We start from the raw sequence: 21,850 nt of genomic DNA on the forward strand, positions 1-21,850 counted from the left end.
GCACTTCAACACAGGAAAATAAGAAATTCCTAAAAAGTTTCCTGTGAAGCACCTTCCTCTTCATGTCCTGTATTACTCCATACTTATAAATAATAAAAAAAGAGACTGATAACAGTAGCTTTATGTAAGCAAGCTTAGAAATCACGCTCAGATAAGTGCTTTTGACCTAAATCTTGTAGCGCCTCGATCTGACATATAACCCCACAACTGTGAAATTCTGTATGAGATTTAGCAGTTTGAAGCTGCCAACTGACCCAGCCATAAAGCAGCCAGAGATAAGGATTTATGGTACGATATGATACAATTAGACATTCACCTCCTATTTATTTCAGTCCATTTCAGTATTTAACCTGTTTAAAAGTTGCAAGCTTTTTATTAAAATGTAAATGCTAGTGTGCTGTATATTTATGGGCAGCTAACAACAACAAGAAAAGACTCTCATAAATTAGATTTCTATGAATGAAAAGGGTAAACAGGAGGTGCTTCTGCAAAACTCTTCTAGACATGCAGAGATAAAGGATGGCTCTACCACACAAAATAATCAGATACAAAAATAGCTGTTCAGAAACAGCACACCTAAGGAGTACTTTAATCAAACATTTAGGTTACCTGCCAAAAGGACCATGATCTCTTCAAAATGCAATGCGGATTAAAGTGTTATCTAACACAAGCAGAAAACTAACCTTGGAGTGGAAGTTCGAAATGTGTTCATCATAATTTTCATGTCTCTGGATAGAGAAACCAGCTTTTTCAGCTAGATTGCAAAACTGGTTTAAAGTATTCCCTCGGAGTGGAGCAAATACCATTGCTTTTCCCTGGAACATTAAAAAGAGAATTCATACATTTTTAAAACTGGAAGGGAACTAGATACAACATACACCTGACAAAGCTTTTAATATGCTCAAGCTGGAAAAGTCAATGGTTCTCGTGGTAAAATACTGGAATATGGTAACACAATAATTGTTCAAAATATGCAAGATATCTGTGATTAAACAAATGCAATCTAGAAAGTAATAAATAAATATTTTCTTTAGAAAACTGCCAACTGCCATACATCTGCTTCTTTTCATATAATAATGATGTCTGTGGATTACCAAAATAAAACAAAAAAAGCATACAAAACATACACTCAGTGAAAAATCCATTTGTTAGCTCATGACCATGCAGAGACTGTAAATAATGATTTTCTTTTTTCTCTCTCACACATAGAAGACTACCTCCCATTCACTGTCAGTGGAATTACAACAATATAAAACAAGGCAAAATGTGAGGCAAATCAGACCTGAACATTAATTTTTCAAAGATATTTTAAACTACCTGAGCAGTGCAACTATATTTGACCTTAAATTGGCAAAATTGCATTTAAAGCAGGAATTAATGTTCTTGAATACTAATTCAGGTTCTTGCAAGATGATCAGGCCATTTATGATGCCACATTATGGTCCATTACCTAATTTTTTGTTCATCCTTCTGTATTTAAGAAAACAAAATTGACTGTACCTTGAACTGATAGATTTTAGACACTCTGCAAAGCACTTGCCCAAAACCTAACCTACTTTATAGAGCATCTCTCAAAATCTTATTTGCAAAAATAATTAATTCTAATTGGCTGAATACTGTGCTCTGTCACGTGGAATGAAAAGTGGTTGAAAAGCTATAAACAAAGGTTAATATCAGCCAACAGCTTATCACACTGAGAGCCACAAAGTTTACTGTGAGTTCCTGTATTTAACTTCTATGTTAATGAGAGCTAAGATTAATTTGTGAGGTTCTGTAATCAACTGAAGAAACAAAATATATTTTTAGGGAACTGAAAAAGTTATAAAAGGGTAAGATGCTGTAGAATTATATCGAGCTTGAGAAAATGCAATCTATAAACCACAGGAAAAGAGTGATGAGTACAGAGAATTTCAATAGGAATTTGGGAAAGTTACAACGCTGATACAGATACTTAGGAGAATAGAGAATAGATCTGTGTCTTACACATGCATATGTACACCCAAATAATGCACAGTGAAACAGCGCTACATCAGTATCTGTGGTACTAATGTGTACTGAAAAGACTCCCAACTATTAATACCACAGCACTATATTTATTCTCACAACGTCTCTCTGTAAGATAGGGAAACACTCTTATCCTCATCTTTCTCTTGGGAAATTTAAGCACAAAGGAGACTTAGGGCAATATCTAAAGCAACTCAATTTCTGTTCATTTGTGTAGCTGTAACTTTAATTGTATGGCTAAATACGAGGTGCAAAGGAGTGTAACTCCTGCCAAAGGCACTGGAATTGCTTATGTAAATGCTAGGTCTGAATATAGGCTCAGCTCAGGATGAGAAACATTAAACACAGGAAATTCACATGCAGTTCTCTCACATCCTTGGCATGCTTTAATGTCATCAAACAGAAGTGGGCAGCAAAGGGAGCCCTCAGCTGAGGATTCTCCTCCTCCTGCTGCCATCTCACACTCCCCTCAAAGATGTTCTGCAGAGACTCTTGGTGTAAGAAGGATAAGACTCCTCTGGAGTCCCTCATCTTCATGGTTGCTGTAATGGGAAATATGACCCTCACCCAGGGCTTACTGCCTACCTGATTCACATGGGGCCTTCACATATGACTAAACCTCATGAGTGGAGACAGCTGAAGGCCACAGGCTCTACAGCGGCCACTGATCCAGCAGTTCTCATGAGGAAGCAACACTCAGACAGCAGCAGCCCTTCACTCCACTTGGAGTCAGCAAGTCCACACAGCCATTCCTTCTCATATTCTCTGTCAGCTACTTCCAACAACATTTCAAATAGAAATACAGTAAAATAAACTGTAACATGGTATATCTCTTAAAACCAGACAGAAAATCTTGAAATAACTTTGAAGAATGGGAATGGCCTTTTATGGAAGTCAGTTACATTCAGCCAGCTCCTTAGCAGATGTAAAAACTCATTTATCTGTTGACTTTAGTGTGCATCTAAAACACCTGAGGCTCTCACCCTCAATGATAAAAAACAAGAAATCATTATTAAAGTTTAATACCACAATAATCTCCTCAAAGCTGGCAGGTACAGTGGTCAATTCTGGTCTATAACAATCTTGGTTTAAAGCACTCTTTTGTCAACTGCCTGATCTCAGTGATTCTGCTACCTGTGGTGGGGCTGCATTCACATTTCTAATTATAAAATGTTTTTCATTTCTTGGTTGTTGTACAACAAAAAAATTAGACTAGTGGACTATCCCAAATTTAATTCTAATTCAAAAAGGTCTCTTGGGAGGATGTTTAAAGAATGAGTTTTAAAGTTCAAAATGGCCTTTTCTCAGCTGGGAAAATACTTCCTTTAAACTTGTTAACAAAATGCAGAGAAAAATGTCAGGCGTAATAGTTTGAAGTGTCAGTAAAACGCTACAGTAAGATAATGAGAGAGGCATTCATATTTTGGACATGACTATGACCAATTTTACTCATCAATCATCATTATATGGAGTTTTATTTGCTGGTACTAATCACAGCTCAATAGCATCCCATTGAATTCCCTGGGATTTTGAATGGATAGGCCTCAGAAAAATCAAGGTCTTGATAAAATATTATTCTTAATTAGGGAAATAGGTAAACAAGCAAATGCTTTTTCTGAGATTGAAATCAAAAGTATATTTTAATGATATAAAAAATAAAACTAAATGTTGGTAAATCAATTCAAGTAGCTTGAGAGAAATAAAATATAGCCATTCAAGATAAATGTGTTTGATGTAAAATTCCTGTCCCTAATTATTTGATCTGGTTTACAGGTGCAATTTGCCTCTGTGACGAATTCAGATGGAAATTTCAGCCCTCAGTAACTCTGCAAACTGCTTATTTCTGCCCTTGGCGAATTTCTGGTCCTGTCTTCCTATGCCAATACAACTGTCCATGGGGTCAACACTACAAATCAGATGATTGAAATGACCAGAGTCCTGTTTCAAGGAAACCAAAGAGTTACCAAAACCACATCATTCCGTGCCATAAAGATTCTAACAGTCACAAATAACATCCTTCATGAAAAGGGAAATACCACAGATAAATTTTAAACTAACAGTAAGAATAGATAATGTGTTCTGAATTTTATCCTTCAAGACAGCTTTGCAAGGATACCTGTTACTTTCTGTTTACTCCACTTTTTTTTTGGTATTATTGGTTATTATTTTCCCCAGACTCTTCCAAACTGAAAAGGAAATATAACTTCTATATTTGAGACAAAAGAATTAATGTATAAAAATGAACCTAATCAAAGATTATGCCTTAGCTTGGGCATAAACTAATTTTTAATTATGATGAGCTATTTTTAATTATTGCACCTGGTAAATGAGTTCACTATTAATTTATTTTTCCTTTAAAAGCCGAAGTATAGTGCCATTTAATAAACTGTCCTCTGGTGTTATCCTTAGATTCACATAGGTAAGGAACTACTTGCTAACTATTTTATACTTGGGACTGCATCTTCTTTTGGGATCTCAAATGAATATACATTTTTATTTGGGTCTTTCAAGCCACAAAAGCATATGCTTGAGGCCATCTCTGTTGAACATGCCATTTTTGGACAAAAGAGCTCATTTAAGGTGCCTGAACTCCCAGCTCCCATCCCACACCACAGCTTGCTGTCCTCTTAGTTATGAATTACAATAATTTGCAAGGCCATGCCCTAACCGGATATCCATCCATGCAGCCATTCATGAAGTAGAGCAGGCAACTGAGTTTAGTTAAAAAAATACAGTTTGGATAGCAGTTCCAAAACTCTGCAACAGAAATTGCTGCAAGGAATAAATTTCTTAAGCTAGCTTTGTTTATAAGGAATAGGAACCATGGTCTAAAATGCACAGCAAATAAGTGCTATAGTATTAATATAGGCTATGCTATTAATTACAACGTGCAGAAGCAAGCAAGACTAGGAAGGCAGGCAACAAAGAGCCATCTCCCTTTACTCCATCTATGTTCACAAGGACTGTAGCTCATATGCTCTGAAAAACAAAGGCTTGTAATGAATTTGAATTAGCTGACTGGAGTTAAAGAGAAACAAAATCAGGCCAGTGTTGGTTTGAAGTTAGGTTAACAATTCCTAAATTGTCCAGACTGTTGCCTAGATGGCAACACTACTTAAAACTCAGTCTGTCTTGTCTTTTAAATTAACTTCTAATCAGCCCAGCTAAAGAATGTGTGTGCATATACAGGCATATGTGCATGTGTTTTTGGCACTATAGCATACCAGAGCATGTTCAACCACAAGCAGGAGAGAAAGCAACTAACAGCTCTTCTTCCACTCCAGCCAGAGTCTCCAACCAGGCCACAGTTACCAGGGCACCCCTTCTACATTGTCTTCCTGCAATTCATGCTCTTCTTTCCCAGTGTCCTTTCATGGAGCCACTACAGTGGCCGATGGGAGAACCTGAAGAACCAGTTGCTGACATTGATCTGGGCTGAAATAAAAATTCTTTTTGAATTGTTTTAAACTAGGATCAGCTTTGTGTTCCAGATTACCTGTGGTCCCAAAAATTATTGCACTTTGACAACTGTTGGTACATCATAAAAGTGCAAATGTGTCACTTTGGGCAGGAGCTGCTTAACCTCTCCTTACTGCCACTGACAGAAATACCTGGGGAACCTTTTCCTCAGGGTGGCTACTGCCTCCTAGCTTCCTGGCAGCCTTGCCCCACAGCTCATTAAAATAATTCAGTCTTAAGTAACCTGCCTTAGGTCACTCAGGAAAGTCTATGATAGAACCAAAAATAGAAACCTGATCACTCTAAGCAAAGAATGGGATTACTAACGTTACTAAAATGACTCAGTTTCTTAAGCCTTTGCATGTTTGGGTCTTCTATTTCTTTTACAGAGAAAATCTCTTGTAGAAAAAGTACAACAAAAATTTTAAATAAAGTTTAGAGAATGCATTGCTAGCATGAAATACTTTTGTTTTTCAAATGTACCTTATTGGAAGATTTGGATGTTAACCATGAAAGATAAAATTCCTGTCTCAAACTTCTACTTAGAGCAATTACTTCTGTTTTCTCATTTTTCATTTTGATATATTCCCTTTTTTATATATTTGAGATTTTATATATTATATTTTATGTATGCATATAACAGATTTTTTTGCCTGTAGGTCTCTCTGATTTAAACAGCCTAATACATTTAGATCAATAAAATATTTCCTGAATAACACTCATGTAGAACATGCAATAATTTTATGAAGAGCATAATTTTGCTATTTTCTAAGGTATAAAACATGTAAACATGGAACTTAATGGACAAATGTTTTAAGCCAAAGTATACTTATATGGGTTTTTTCATTTTATATAAACATAAATGAAAAGAAAAAATAGTCTTTTATAATAAATAAATACACAGTGACAAAGGTTACAATTGAAGGGATTAAAAATGACAGAAGCCAACATAAAAACTTTCAATATTGTATTTTACTTTAATATGAAGACATTATTATCAAAGGAAAATACTTGAGAAACGCTTTGATAAAAATAATCTGACGCTATCTTTGAAGCGGTTTCATTTATTTTACTACCCACTGTGTTCCTTATCAGAAGGCCAAGTATAAGAAGTTTCCTAGTTTATGATTAGGAAAGAATCTGATAGATTAGAAGACTCAATTGAAGTTGGACATAATAAGTATTAAAGTATTACATGACATTAATCCTGCCATTCCATTACTCTCTCAATCATTGTGCACAGACTAATTATTCTGAAGCCAGTGTTCGGGAGAAAATAGAAACATACTTACACTGGGCTGGAGTAATCTCTTTATTGCATCAACAAGGCTAGCTCTGTACCGGTCCAGAAACAGGCTGACATTGAGAAGAGAACAGAATCCAGATTAAAATGGGGTTTCAATTCTAATGATACTAATGCAGATAAGTACAAGGCTAATTACATATGTTTACACAATGCTGTAAAAGAGAAACTGTGGTCTACATTTCTATATAGTGCATGTCCTTTTAACACTAAAAATACATATAACTAAATACAATCTTAACCAAAGATTGGTTAAATTATCAGCATGAAGTAGCTCTTTATATGGTTGAAAGTCACTGATCATACATGCTAGCTATTAAAAATACTACTGTATCAGAAATGAAGTTCAGTATAAAAATTTAGCATTTTACATGTTTTTTTATACCAGGAGGTAGAGTTTTTTCAAGTGTTTTCTACTGCACTTCAGATGTTACAATTAAGGGTATTTTTTTTACTTAACCTTCCCAGTTTTGACATTAATTCTTACCTATTATGCATATTTGTTATATTTATATATCTCTCTCCATCTATCCCTATAAAGATATACAAGACCCTACCTGCTCTCTCTCTGTCGAACACTGTTCAAATACAATGGCCCAGATTGTGAAGAGTTGTCATCTCTCAAGAGTGCAATCCTTCATCTCCAGCATGGGTCCCGCAAGGAAAGCAGCACAGTCAATTTTCCCATGCAATGTTGCCAACATGCTCAGCCCTATTTTGGCATGATTACCTCATGATTTGAGGGGATAATTCATTCTTCATGCCCCTCAGTACCTTAATGTATATACTAATAGTGGCAACCAGGGTGCCAATCACTCTTGACTAGATATTTGTGGACATGTAGTTACTGTGGATGAGTACATTTACAATGGTTAGTGAACAACCATCTGATAGCAACTGATGCCTTTCAGTCCTCACTACTGTGGGCTGCATTTATGTTGGTGATTCAGATAAGAAACTCTATCAAGCAGGCCACAGATAATGTGATTTTTTTTAAATTCTTTTTTCTTCCCCCACGTTTTCTCTGTAAAACCGCTTCCCAGCTTGTGTCAAGTTCAAGTTTAAGACTACGTGGCCTTTTGTCCATTCTCTATGTTTTTTTTTTCTATACTCCTTTCCCTTTATTCTCAAACTTCTTTTCTGAAAAGATGCAGGTAATTTTTTTTCCAGGTTTGAAATTCTAAAAGAACATGAAGAATATATGGAAACGCTGAAGAGAAAAAAGTAATCTGTTAACCACAGGCCTCTCATCAAGAACAGAAGACGTGTGGATATTTAGGTAAGGACACTCCACAGCTACAAAGGAGAATACAATATTACATATCACACAGTCAAGCACCTGTGTAAGAGCTGTGAATTTTTGCTACTCAGGAACAAACAAAAAATGCCTATCATAAAACTTTAAGTGACCAAATTTCATCTGTAAAAACTGACAGAACCTCACATTGTTGAGAAAATGTGGTAGAATGGGTATCCATATACACTTTAAAGAACATTCAATACAGAAGTATGACCTTCTGAATTTCTTGTCAAGAATATGAAAGTACTAGCTAACAATTTCTCTGTAGCCTGGCTCACAAGAAAATTTAAACTTGAGCAATTGAATGATCTTACTGGAAGAACCTTATTGAAAAAAATGTGTGCTTAAATTGAATTTGTTGAAACAGCAACCCTTATCTCTGATGTCTCTTGGGTTGTTTTAATGACATTCACCTTAGGTTGATCCCGATGCAGATAGAAGTCATAAGACACTACTTCACTGGGAACTTAACCACGTGCAGAAGAAGTGGAATACATGTCTCCTCTCCCAAAAGAATAGCTAAAAGGAATTCATTTTCTTCAACATGAAACATTGCAAGTATGCACACATTTAAGACTTCCTGGGATCCTGTGTAAACAGAAGTATATTCCAAGTGAAAAGTGCATTTATACTATTTTTATAATGGAAAGTAATGTACTGGAAACACAATCTTGGGGCAGCTTGCTAGTCTTAAAACCCCTTTTTCATGGACCTGAATGCCATTCTTACTTTTTACAGTGAAATAGGGGCACAACTGCTGCTACCAATCTTTTTCCTTCGCTATGAAAACTGCAGCCCTTTGTCCACCAAAAACTGTGAACTGAGTGTCTGAGAACTTTAGAAGACTACATGACCTGCTAGATTAGACAACTTCAATAACACCCTTTCTGTCCAACCCCAGCTGATATTTTGGTGGTATGGGAGTCAGATTCTTAGCCCTCTTAGCTTAGGAAACCCAGATAATCAGAGACAGTTGCCTCCAGTTGTTCCTGCCCTCCAAGAGGCCTGTCCCTGGGAATATGACCTACTCAACCCAAAAGAGTGTGATTTCCAAACTGTTGCTCTGAGAGCCACATACTCGTAGCAGAAAAGACTGGAAGCAATGCTAATGCCATGCAGCCACTCCAGGGAACATCTCTATCCTCCACCTGAGTCTGCAGACACTTTGAATAAGGAAAATCCTGAAGAAGTCGTTAGATAATCTACGCTGCAGACAGGAATGGGATTTGGCCCACGCAAGGGGATTTAGTCTTTTACCAGTAGAATTTGTATGACTACATGTTACCACAGCATACTGAAAATGTACCCGAAAACATCCTTCAAAGCTCACAACACACACGTTCCTGTGTAACCTGCTCTAGGTGACCCTGTCTTGGCGGGGAGTTTTGAACTAGATGATCTCAGAGGTCCCTTCCAATCCTAACAATTCTGTGATTCTGTGAACAGCTCAGTAAAATGAAATAACGTTTTGTTCTAAACCATTCATGCTCAGTTCTCACACCTCAATTCAAATTTGGCTTAGCTTGCCATTACTTCAGTGGTAACATCTCATGTTTATGTAGTAAGGACGCTGTGAAAGCAGCAGCTCAGGACAGGAATAGCAAGGTTTTCTCGGGTCAGTAAGGAAGCTTTGAGTCACAGCAGTAGAGAGGTGAGAACACAGTGGATGATGATTTGGTCTTTGTTTAGGCAATGCTCTTAACCTGTGAAATCTTGATGAACAGGCAGGCAACCTTGACACATCTCTTTTCTCTAATTCTTTTTATTTAATTTTAAATTACCATTAAAACAAAAATGAAAGTTTATACCAAAACTACAGAAATAACAACGAGCCACAAGGAAACAAAGAAAAAAAACCTAAGTAAATCCTTAGTTTGCTTCATGGTGATACTTGCTTCATGCTGAACTTATTTTTCTTTTGCATGCTTTGCAATTATTAAAAGAGTTGAGTTTACAGGTGTACTTTAGACACTATTACATTCATGTGTGGTGTCTAATGTGTAGGGCCATTTATCTTTTTGTTCACCTTCAAATGCCTGGGTGATATAAACTGAAAAAACCCTTACTGCCATGTTCTCAGGTTCCAATGCACTTGAGTGTGTGCATGAAATCAGGCCTAAAATGAGTAAGTTTAAATGGAAGAAAGGCTGAGATCTTACTGAATTCTGGCAAAAAGATCTCCTTATAATAAGTGAAATAAACTAATGGAGACTTAAGGAATTTAAAAAATACTTCCAGCTCAGTTCTACATTCCTGGCAAAGCCACAACTCCCTATGACTTCAGCAAAAGCCTCAGCAGCGAAAGTAATGTGGGACAGCTCCCCCTGGCCTCTCTTGTGTGAACCAAACAATGCTCTTGTGTTTCCAAAACAATATGGGGGTCTAAACCTTACACTGCCTCTACATTAAATTATTTGTGAAAACTTGTTTCATGATAAACTGAAAGCTAAAGATTTTTTTTATTGTCTCTGTCCCACTGGCCTTGACTCTGTCTTTGGATGAAAAATCTCAGATTTTTTTTCTTAATAAAAAAAGTATATACACTTTTAATAATCAGAAATCTGAGGCTCTCAAGCTTTGGAAGAGTCTTGGGATTGGCCTGTCCATACAGGCACCTGTTATTTCCCCTTCTGTATTCATGCTCACAATTTCAGCACCTGTATGACTTTATATCCATAAGCATAGGTCAAATGAAAGTCAAAAATTCTGGCAGCCCTCACCTGGCCTTAAAATTCCCCCTCAAAAATATGAGATAGGTGCATATACTTTAAAGATTCTGTTATTTCAGTATTTTTTCATTGTATTCTTCCTCCACATGTAGCCTCATCATGATTTTTTTCTTATTTTTATCTCATAGTTGACATTTTACAATTTTACAAATTATTTTGGAACTGCTGAACCATGAAACTATTTTTATTGTCAAAATCCTGAATGGTTAAATAATGGCTAGCTTTCACAGTTTGCCTCTTATTTATTTTATAATCTGGTTGAGCTACTAAATTTAGCTGTTAACTAATAGACTGTTTGTTCTGGGAAATAACTTATTTTCCACTCCTGCACACAAGGTTTATGAAAGTCTGACTGTAAATATATGAATATAAACATATCCCTGCTTCCTGTAATCATGTACATTTTTACTTGAATCTCCATGTGGATTTGGAATATGTTTATGAATAGAGCTTGTTTTCATGTAAATGGGATCAAGCAGTACCACGGGTTAGCTATTCAGAGAATCAGACAATATCACCCTTGCTGGAAATACTTCAATAAAAATTTATCCATGTACCTAATATTTGAACTCTGATTTTTTGCTTTCTACTTCTCTGTTCTAATCTCAGATTTTATTGACTGACAATGAGCTATATGATGGTGTTAAACTAAATGCAATCTATTCTATCTGTTTTTATCACTGCATACTTCAGGTTTCAGCCGAGGAGCCAGAAGAAAAAGAGATTTTTTTTTTCCTCTTCAATGGTAGCCCAAAAAATTCAGAGAGCAAAAATCCTGCCAACAGTTCTCAAACCGATTCTGTATCTCAGAAGAGAAATACATGAAAATGAAAAGATGATTTGAGTTTGATAAAGCACGGAACATTTCTTTCCCCAGCTTTTTCATGTACCAGAAAATCTAGTGTCCATAACTAAAAGAATGATTTCTAAAAGAAACAAACAATGATGGGATTTTCATGCTTATTAAGCTATATATATATATATGGGCATTTGCAATAAGAAAATGGAGATAATATGTGAACAAAACCACATATTTTAAACAAACCTGCACATTTTTATTTATTTTTTAGAAATCTATAAATATTTATACACTTACCTGCATCTTAAGTGCTTCAAAATAAATGTACAAAATGCAGGGATTGCAAATACATTATGTATTTTACCTGTCATGTTTGATTCTTTGTTTCCTAAAGAAACTACACTATTTCCAAACAGACTGGGAGGAGTATTAGGCAATATTACTGAGAAAAACAACTTAAGTCTTGCTCCACTCTGTGTACTCCCAGCACAAATAGGATGACATGGTGTGAGTATCAAGAATACAAGAGACAGCACAGCCAGGTTGTTTTGATATTTGTGTGAAGAACAAATTTAACTCTAAATCTCTTGGCAAGACCTTGCTTCACCCACATAATCTGGAGAACATCCATATGTGAGCCTTGTCTAAGCCTCTGAGAAGACTGCTGCCCTCCTGCTCATGTCCGCCAGCACTCTGATCTGACTTTCATACTTAATCTGATCTAATCCTGCCCAGCATTAACTTCATCTGTGCAATGAAACCTGGAGTATCCATTCTAATATTTGGTGAGGAAGGCATTTACTAAATTACTTGCTGAAATCATATGGTGTTGTTTAGCTCCTTATTTTAATCAGATGATGCATCTCTGAGGCACATTATCAGCGATTAGTTAGAAACCCTTCTCTGTCCTTTTTGGGAACAAAGAACTTTGCAGAAATTAAATGCTAAGAGAAACGAAGCACTGTTGCATTCTGTCAACAAATAGGTATTAGGAAATGGCAAAAAGATCACTAAACACACTTTCTCCAGAGTTACAAAAAACCATTAACTTTTCTGAAATAAGAAGAGTTTGCTTAAACAGCAAAATATGAAAGAAAAAAAGCTGTAGAGGAATATGTTATAAGAAGCTACTTTTAAAAAATATTGTTTAGAAGACAATAGACAGCTTCATTCTTTGCCTTTAACTATTTCTTAATAAGGTACACAGATCTGCTGAATTGAGCTGTCCTAGCAAGTCCTTTTTTTCCAAATTTGGTGTCTCACAACAGTTACGTGTCCAAAACATAAACAGTTTTTTTTTGTTTTGGACATTTAAAGGGTCAAGAGCAAATATCCATGAAGGGAAAACAGATTTGTTTAAAAATATCTACTCTCCAAAATAAATTTTGCACAGCTCTTTTTTTACACTCTCTACATTTATGTAACACAAATAATAACACTGTATGATTTTTAAAGCTAGCATGCAGCAAGTACAGCACAGCACCATCCTGCAAATGCAGTATCAGAAAAGGGTTGTGTCAATAATCAAATCTATTTGCATAAACTATTAAACAATATACCACACCGCAACATGAATCTACCTTTTCATAAATTAAGTGCAGTACTCTTATTTTTCTTACTATGAATTATCTTATAATTAACATGTGCCTGTGTAAATAATATAAAACCTATATTCACAAATATTGATGTCAAATTGATTTAAGGAACAGAATGTAGTGGTGGGAAAAAAGAGGTTTGAAAATCTCTTTTTCCTTGGAAAGATATTCCAGGGAGCAAAAAATATATCCCCTTATATCAATAGTCAGATCTTTCCTAAGAAGTAAGCTAATTGAGCTGTTTGTGTTGATAAACTCCCTTTTCTCCAGACTGTTCCTCACTGAGCCATAATTATTTGCAATTTGCCTAAGTCGTCCATTTACTGATACGTCAAGCATGAAACAGAGGCAATTCCAGAAAATGGAAATGCTTCTCAAAATCAATCTTTGGGAAATAATGTGGTAGAAGTTACTGTGTGATAGAAGACTACCTTATAACTGTCACATGGAGATGAATATTAATTTGTTGAGGTTAAGGTGGCTTTGTGCTTCATTTGTTGACTTTGCTTAGCCATCAGCAAGCAGCACAGTACAATTACTCCAGCAAAGCTATTTTTCTAACATGAGTTTTATGATTTTTATGTACTTACCAGTCAGCACACATAACAATGTCAAAATGTCCTTCCAGTTGAGAGACATCTGTCTCATTATCCCATCGTAAAATGCTAGAGGAAAAAAAAGATTTAAAATAAAAAGAAAAAAGGACTTACATTTTCATCTTGAGATTTTTAAAGTACTAATATTATTCTTATGTGACACCGAAGTGTTTTAAAAAGTGTACACTCTTTACTTTCAAAGATGAATGTAAAAATATTATTCTGTACATTTTTAAGGTTTTAAATCTCAGTGCTAAAGAGGTAATTTTCATTATAACAGATCGGCAATCCACACAGGTTCTGCTGAGTGTATCACCAACAAATATGCCTTTCTGAATTAGTGGCACATGCACAGCTTCAGATTTTTACCCCTTAACCCTGCTACACGAAGAAGTGAAGCCAAAGTATTGACAATCTGAATGAAACATAAATCTGCAGAATAGATGTGAATTCATGGATCTCTTGCATCTGGCAGGCAAGTCAGTTGTGTTTGTCATTGATGAAGTGAGCATTCACTTGGGCTAGAGGGAGGAGGGACAGGGTGAAAAAATGCCAAGCTTAACTTCAATGCCAGCTATGTTGCCTCAGGCAAGCTTAAAAATACAGCAGTGCTGACTCTGTCAACACCTATTCTCTCATAGGTGATAAGCTATTTAATTCTAAGGTACCCAGTAGTAGGCAAAAATTCACATATGTACAAAGTTCTTCTTTGTTGATAAATGCTGCTGATTTATGTAGCAGCCACAAAGAATTTCAGTACTTTACTCCCATCTAAAAAATAGCAACTAGTATTGGAATGTACCGCGTACTTTAAATATCACTACCCCCAAGATTTGAAGCTGCATTTCTATTTCTAGGCTATTTTTTAAAAAGAATCTATCCTTCTTTTTCATTTCCTGGTTATTTATAATAGAAAGTAGATAAATATTTATGGGAAAAGCACTCGTGGGGGAAGGGTCTAATCTGATCTTGTCAGGTTGTGCATGCTTATCTCAGTTTTGTATGAGTCTTGACCAAATAGACCCTTTAGTCTTCCCGCAGCTATAATCTACTTCTGGTTAAAAGCCATCTCCATTCACATCCTACTCCTAATATTTAACTGAGGATCAGTTTATAATGTGTTCATTCAGAAATGTTCCCTAAGTGTAGAGGGAAAAAAAGGGAATTTTGCACGTTGACTACACTGTATGCAAAAAAGATTCATAAATATGTAGATCAATAGATACAGAGAATTAAGGTACCACAATATGCACGTACACGTGCATAGACAAAAAAATTGAGACCGAATGCTTTTAAAACCTGGACATTATGAAAGCAGAGGCCCAGTTGGTTGGGAAAGCTTTGATTATGTGGGGCTCAATGTAACCGAACAGATCAGGACTCATTAGCCCATTTGCCCTCCTGGAATTTACTGTGACAATCCAAAGATAGAAAGGAGTAGATTAATTTAATTTTTCCCCCTCAAATTGAAAGTAATCCAGATTTTAGAAGCCTAGGTAGCTTTGCACACTGGCACGCAGCAGGCATCCAGTAGTGGCAAGTGACAAAGGAGAGTTCTCACTCTCAGCTGCTGGCTGCCTGCTGGCTACCAGCAGCTTTTTCAACCCTGTTTCCGTGGAAACTTAGGTTAGAATGGTGAAAATTAGGTAAAGGTAAGTTTTGTGGGTTTAAAGCACGCACTCTAATACTTTAAGAATCCTGAAGCAGAACTGGAAATTGGTAGAAGAACTGTGAGCCTTAAAAGGCCACCTTTGGTTCTCATTGCTACAGAAACAGAGATCTGATCAGTACCACTATAGAGATTTGAATTATGATTTTTTTAACCCATATATTTACTATACTTCACACATGCAGTTTGGATGGCAGCACAGGTGTCTCCTGCAAAAAAAAAAAAGAAACAAAATTCCCCCACTAACCCTCCCTTATGTTACTGTCAGGTTTCTGCTGAGCATCCCAAACATAGCATTTTCTGTGCACACTTAACGCAGGCAAAAGGAGTTTGTGTGGGTAGGTAAAAGTCTATAAACCACGTTGCTGAGCAAAATATGGAACTGGTGGGTTGCCAGGAGCACGAGCAGTGGTGCAACATGACTGGCATGTGTACAGCTAGTAGGAGTGAGCCAAGGGCCCCACACCTTCCTCCATTTTCCTGATCTAGTACCAGGGCTGCCTTTGGTCTCTAGCTTCAGTACAGTTGCTTTTCTGAAGCCATCACAATTATGCTAAGGCCAATAACAAATTTACACAGAAGATTTTTAAAATCAACTTTGTCATAAATTTTCCAAAAGTACAGAAAAATCTTTACACCTGCAGGGAAAGGGAAGTTAATTTCTATGAAATAAATACCAACACGACTCATCTAGATAACCATGTAAACTAATTTCTCTAAAATAAATACCAGTAGGACTCTTCCTGATCTCACTCAGAATGTATGCACACTGATGGGAGAGATGGAACTACAGGCTGGATGTATTTGTCCCTGCTATCTTTAGCTAAGTGCAAGCATGACTGGTAAGGGAGTCGCAGCCACCGGACGCAAAGTGCAGTACTGGCTGCAACCTCCAGACCCGTTTTGGTAGCTCACTCTGGGCTACCACATCTATTTAATGCCTTCAGAAATTTGCAGGAGATGCAACTGAACATCTGGTCCTGCACCTGTAAAGCAGACATGCCCCCATATATCAGGGAAACAGAATCAGTTCTGCTCACTACTACATCATTAACACTGATGTCAGAATCAGCTATTTTGAATTCTAGTGCTAATGAAAGCAGTGAATCAGACTCAGGACTTATATAAATACTGTCAACTAGCCATATAAGCTCTTGTAATCCAAGCACAATTCCTATGTCTAAAGTACAGAAAACCCCACTGACATTGAAAACAACCCTGAAAAAGGTAAAGAGGTGTGTCCAAATGTATGCATCTACATGTAATAAGGGGGTGAGGTACAATAACTTCTTTATGAATTACCAAGGACATGATTCTTGGATTTAGTGGTCAGACCCGAAAGAAATACTGAAGGTACCATGAAGGAAAGGCTGATTGCATTTCCATTTAAAGAAAAGCACTGCTAGGAAACCCAGACAAGTGGTAGCAACAGAAATCTGAAAATCTCAGTTTTTATGAAATTTCCTTTAAAAAACTAGAAGTGTAAAAATATCACACCACAAAAAGTCTCTTAAATCGCCAGTATCATGTTGAGTGCCAACATGAAGGAAACGCAAGCCTTGTTACTATTTTCCTCTTGTTCCTTTCCAGTGATGCTAAATTAGTTGACATAAGTCTTTTTTTTTAATAATAAAGCCACTTTTCTTCCAGTGAAGTAAGTTTTAAAGCTATAATATTTTTATGCCTTTCTTTTGAAGGAAGGTGCTATGGTATTAACAAATGAAATTATTTTGTAAATTTGAAAAATGTGCTTTACTCTGTGTTTCTGTCCAAGACACACCTTCAATGGCTTTTCTGTAAGAAAACTTCAGAAAACAAACCAACATATTTAAGGCTGTGTAAAACACTTGATATTATTTTGTGCTGGCTTATTTAATTGATTCAGGTTTAGTTTCTTACACCTGAAAATAGACAATTGAGTTTCAGCAGAAAAGGGTCTGAAATCCAACTAAAATATAAAAAAAGTTCAGAGCTTTTTTTGGCTGCAAGAACATTAAAAATTAAATAGGATGCAAGGGGGAAACACCATTGCACTGTTCAGCTACTATTTAGGTGAAAGTGATGGTGGCTGAACTTAGTAGCCACTAATGGCTGCTCTATGGCCTGTATCAAATGAATTGGACCAGTTTTCAGAGAAGTACCTACATCACAAAGCTATTACTATAATTAGCAATCTCGATGGTAGTCCTAGCAAAAAGGACAAGGACTGAAGAGTTGTGGAGAATGAACTACCCTCTCATATGCAGAGGTGACTTTTCCAGGTCAGGGTTAAAGCATACTATTAAAATAGGCTGAGAAAAGATGTACCGATGCTTTAGTTTCCTAGGCTGCCAACCTTACACCATTCTAAAGCAACAAATTCAGTAAAAACAACCCCATACAACACACAACACAAACAATCAAAGCAATTCTTCCTTTTTTCCCCACACCCAATTTATCTTTTATATTGACAAGCAAGCCAGAAAATGTGATTAGGTCAAAATACAAGAATTAGAACAAAAAGATCAAGTGAGAAAATGGAGACTTTAAGCACAAAAATTTACCCTCAAATAGCCCCATGTATTACACAGGAAAAAAAAACCACAAGAAAAAAGCAAATGTTGCAGGGATAGTTACAGCAGCCAAGGTTTCCCCTGTTCAGTAATTCTAACTTAGAGAGGGTAGCCTGACAAATGTCGACATTCTTTTCCTTACACTGGTAAAGTATCTCAGCAATCTACAACAAAAGACCTGATTTTACTGGGTTTTTATTTCTCATGCAAAATTCTTCATTACTATTATTATTCAACTTCTGTTATTCAGTGTTTGTCTTCCTAGTATGTCTAGGCAGGTAACTTATACGAGAAAAAACAGGTTAAGTCTCTGATTGTTAAAATTTGAAACATTTCCAAGTCCCTCTGAGATGTTCTTGTGATGAATGGCACAGGCTACAGTACTCTCAAATTAGCAGGAAAGCAGTTGTGCAGATAAAGACAAAAAATCAAAATTAGATAAAAAAGGACAAAAGACACAAAAGCCTTACTTGCTTCAAAATGTATTAGTAGTTTTAATAAGGATTAAAAAAGTTGTCCAAATTCATAGATGAGCAGCTACCAAGAACCCCCTAGCTACCCACCTCTTCTTTTCATATTTTAATTTAAGCTTCAGTCTTTGAAAAGCATTATCATCGGAAAGTATACAGGAGGTTCAGGTAAAAGATTCTGTCTGGGGGTTTATATGACTTTTTCTATGACATTAACCAAGCAAGTTCATTAGCACATTAACAAAAGGCATCAGCAGGATGTTTCTCTACACCTTGATCTCCATTTGAGATTCCTCAGTTTTGTATAAAGATCAAGAAGATGGATTTTAATCAAGTGATAGAGGCAATGTGTACACCTATCATTACAACTCTTCTGAGGAGTCTTGCAAATTTCCCTACTATAATTTCCCCATCTTTTTTATTATATTCCCACAAGGCTTCTCGCTCTTCTCCGCCTTCTTTCACCTTCTCTGTTTCCTACTTTGACTGCTTCACTTTGCTTTGTGTTCTTATCCATTATCTCATTCCCTAAAGTGAATACCTGGTTTGAAGGGAGCACAGGTACCCAACATCAACAATTCTTCCTTTCCTCTTACATCTCTAAGAATTTTGACTGTGACATTTACAGCCACTGATGGACACATTCCTGTAACCTGTCCTTGCAGGTTTCAGAAACTTCCATGTCACTTACCTGTTCTTCTCAAAATATACAAAAGAATTTTCTCAGCTAGGCTCAAAATCTGCACTTTATCCTCACTCTTCTGCACATTTTTTCTCTCTTCAGCTCAGTGAAATCTTGCTATTATTTACAATTTTTAATTCCTCTGTGTTCTAGGGGTTTTTTAACTGTCTCATAATTTTTAAAATGTGTTCTAAACATTATCTTCAAACCTTTCCCTCATTTCTGATAACTTCACAATGTTCCACCTCAAGCATTTCTTCCTCTGGATTTTATTTCTGGGCTATCTCATCCATAAAAGCTAAACCAAAATACCCATTTCTCCACTTCATACTGTGTATCCAGACACTCAGTACTTTTCACAGCCTCAGTGACTGAGAGGCTCATTAGCTCTAAAGTACCACAAGGCATTGTAACCATATTTTCTGGATCCTTTTGGACATAATCATTAATTCCAGTCTATAATCTATACTTAGCTTAGGCCTTTCTCTGTATCTGCATACTCAGCTCTGTTGCTTATTCTCTCTGCACAAAATCTCTAACAAGTTTCTTACCAACCCATTCAAACTCTTGACCATGTCATCATCACTTACATCTAAACATCACAAAGTGTTCTCTCTTGGAAAATGCAGTCTTGCCATATTAATATTTATTCAGGGGGCTGCTGCAAAGGTTGTTTTTCTTGCCTACAACCCTGATCTTGTCACCTTTCTCTGCACTCCTCCAGGTAAATTGCAAGTTGTCCCTTCCAAATGCTTCACAACAGTTCACTCCTATTTTTTTCTCTCTCATTCAATATTAAAGGGACAAGTCCCTTCTTTAATCAGCTCTGAAGTCAGCCTACATCTTCCACTTAACTTTCATGCAAGACTGTAAAATTTTCTTCCACTATGTCATCCATGAACATTCACAAACTTACTCTATTATCCTTGAAACTGTCCTTTAAAACAGTGCCTACAAAAACAGATGACGTGAGGCTGCTCTTGTGCCTCCAACTCTATCATGCTGACTCCAGCTGTCCTTGTTATCCTTCCTCACCATGTCCACCTCTGGTCTTAGACCACAGATTTGCTAACACAAACTGCCTTTTTGCTCTGTGTTTAGACAATGTCTGGTACAACAACTCATGATGAAACCCAATCACAGTAATGCGGTAATACAAAAGAAGAAAAGAAACATCAAAACCAAGTAGGGTCTCCTTCTAACTATGATCCTATCTAGGTTTTCCTGACTAAAAGTTTCTTTTTAAAACTGTATGATAAAGTTACACACTCCCTTATTCCTTCTTCTAAGAATATATATTCTCTCTCTTATTTTGTACAACGTAATTTGCTAAATTTCAGATGGGAACATTACAGTTTGGCTTTCAAAAGTAACAGCCCTAGCACACATTTGCTGTGTATCAAAAGCTACTACATTTCTGGGACATAATTAATGCACTGCAGATAAATAAAACTGTTGTAGAATAAATTTTTCCATTCTGTTGACACATCACAACCCAACATTCAGCACAAGTGTGGCTATTTATTTCAAAGAAGTGATAATATCTTGTATAAAAATGCTATTAATAAAAAAAATACCAGTGGTGGTTGTGAATTTGCCTTTTCACATCCCTCCCCTACATCAATGCATTCTAAATCAGCCTTTATTTGGAGACTGACTACTGTTTTTAGTAAGGTTCATATAACACATTAAAAACAAACAAAACAAAACGGATGATTCTCAAATTCTAATTCAGAATGATATGGTATAAAAAATATATAATCTCAAAGTACGAGACAGCATAAACACATGTGGCACAACCATACCAGTAGGATCAGAGATTTGTGTAAAAATATGAAGGAAAACAAAGACAGTTTCTTGCTCTTTGGAAAATAGTATATCCATGAATATGGGTAAGGTAATCAAGTGAACCAGAAGAAACCAAGAATGTGAAGTCAACCAGGCAGGTCCAGAAGGGCTGAATGGAGGAAAAATTAAAAACAGCAGAGAAGATGCAATTCACAGGTGCTTAAATTCTGAGGGCAGAAGGGCCCACAATAAATATCCAAGATTTCAAATTTCTATATTAAGCCCATATATCTCAGGAAACTAATACACATTTCAGAAAGATATCCATGATTCAAACACATTCATTGCTTAAGAAACTACCACTTCCCATGGAAAGTTGTTTTAATGTATTATCATTCTGTCAAATCTCATTTTTTTCTACACTGAATTTGCCTAGCTTCAATTTCTACATTTTGTTAGGTACTTGTAAGCTAGATTAAAGACTGATCTTCTGTTAAAGTTTTTTTTTTCACCACATGAGACTTTCAGATCAAAATCAATTCATTTCTTAACAATCATTTCTTAACATTCATTTCTTAACAATTTCTTAACAAAAAATGTAATTTCTTTGACAAGTAAACAAAGCTCTTTAACCCTCTCATTTCTAGCCCTTATTCACTTTTCTGCCCCCTTCCTGAATCCCATTCATTTTCAGTATCCTTGCTTAATGCACTATTAACTGAGTATGAATGAAATAAACAAGGATAACACTTTAAGCATCATGTTGTCAAAATTTAAAGTTTGTCACGGCAAAGATTAGCAGAGAGTGCCTGGGAAGTTGAGAGCCTGCTGAAAGTGTGTAAAGATGTACTTGATTGCTGTGGATTAAGGTAGAGCCAAGGTAGACAAGGAAGGGTAGACAGAG

The 21,850-nt window shown here is 36.2% G+C and overlaps 1 protein-coding gene across 1 annotated transcript in view; it reads right to left on the bottom strand.

Moving 5' to 3' along the window:
* Window positions 1–21,850, bottom strand: part of CAMKMT (calmodulin-lysine N-methyltransferase) — a 230,098-nt gene that overhangs the window by 7,598 nt on the left and 200,650 nt on the right. Inside the window, exons 8-10 of the mRNA XM_071577328.1 lie at window positions 13,780–13,854; window positions 6,756–6,819; window positions 684–815 (exon numbers count right to left, since the gene is read on the bottom strand). Of these exons, the coding sequence (XP_071433429.1) occupies window positions 684–815; window positions 6,756–6,819; window positions 13,780–13,854 (271 nt within the window). The remainder of the gene's footprint in view (window positions 1–683; window positions 816–6,755; window positions 6,820–13,779; window positions 13,855–21,850) is intronic.

The sequence above is a fragment of the Pithys albifrons genome, chromosome 2, assembly GCF_047495875.1.
Source record: "Pithys albifrons albifrons isolate INPA30051 chromosome 2, PitAlb_v1, whole genome shotgun sequence".
Classification (NCBI taxonomy): Eukaryota; Metazoa; Chordata; class Aves; order Passeriformes; family Thamnophilidae; genus Pithys; species Pithys albifrons.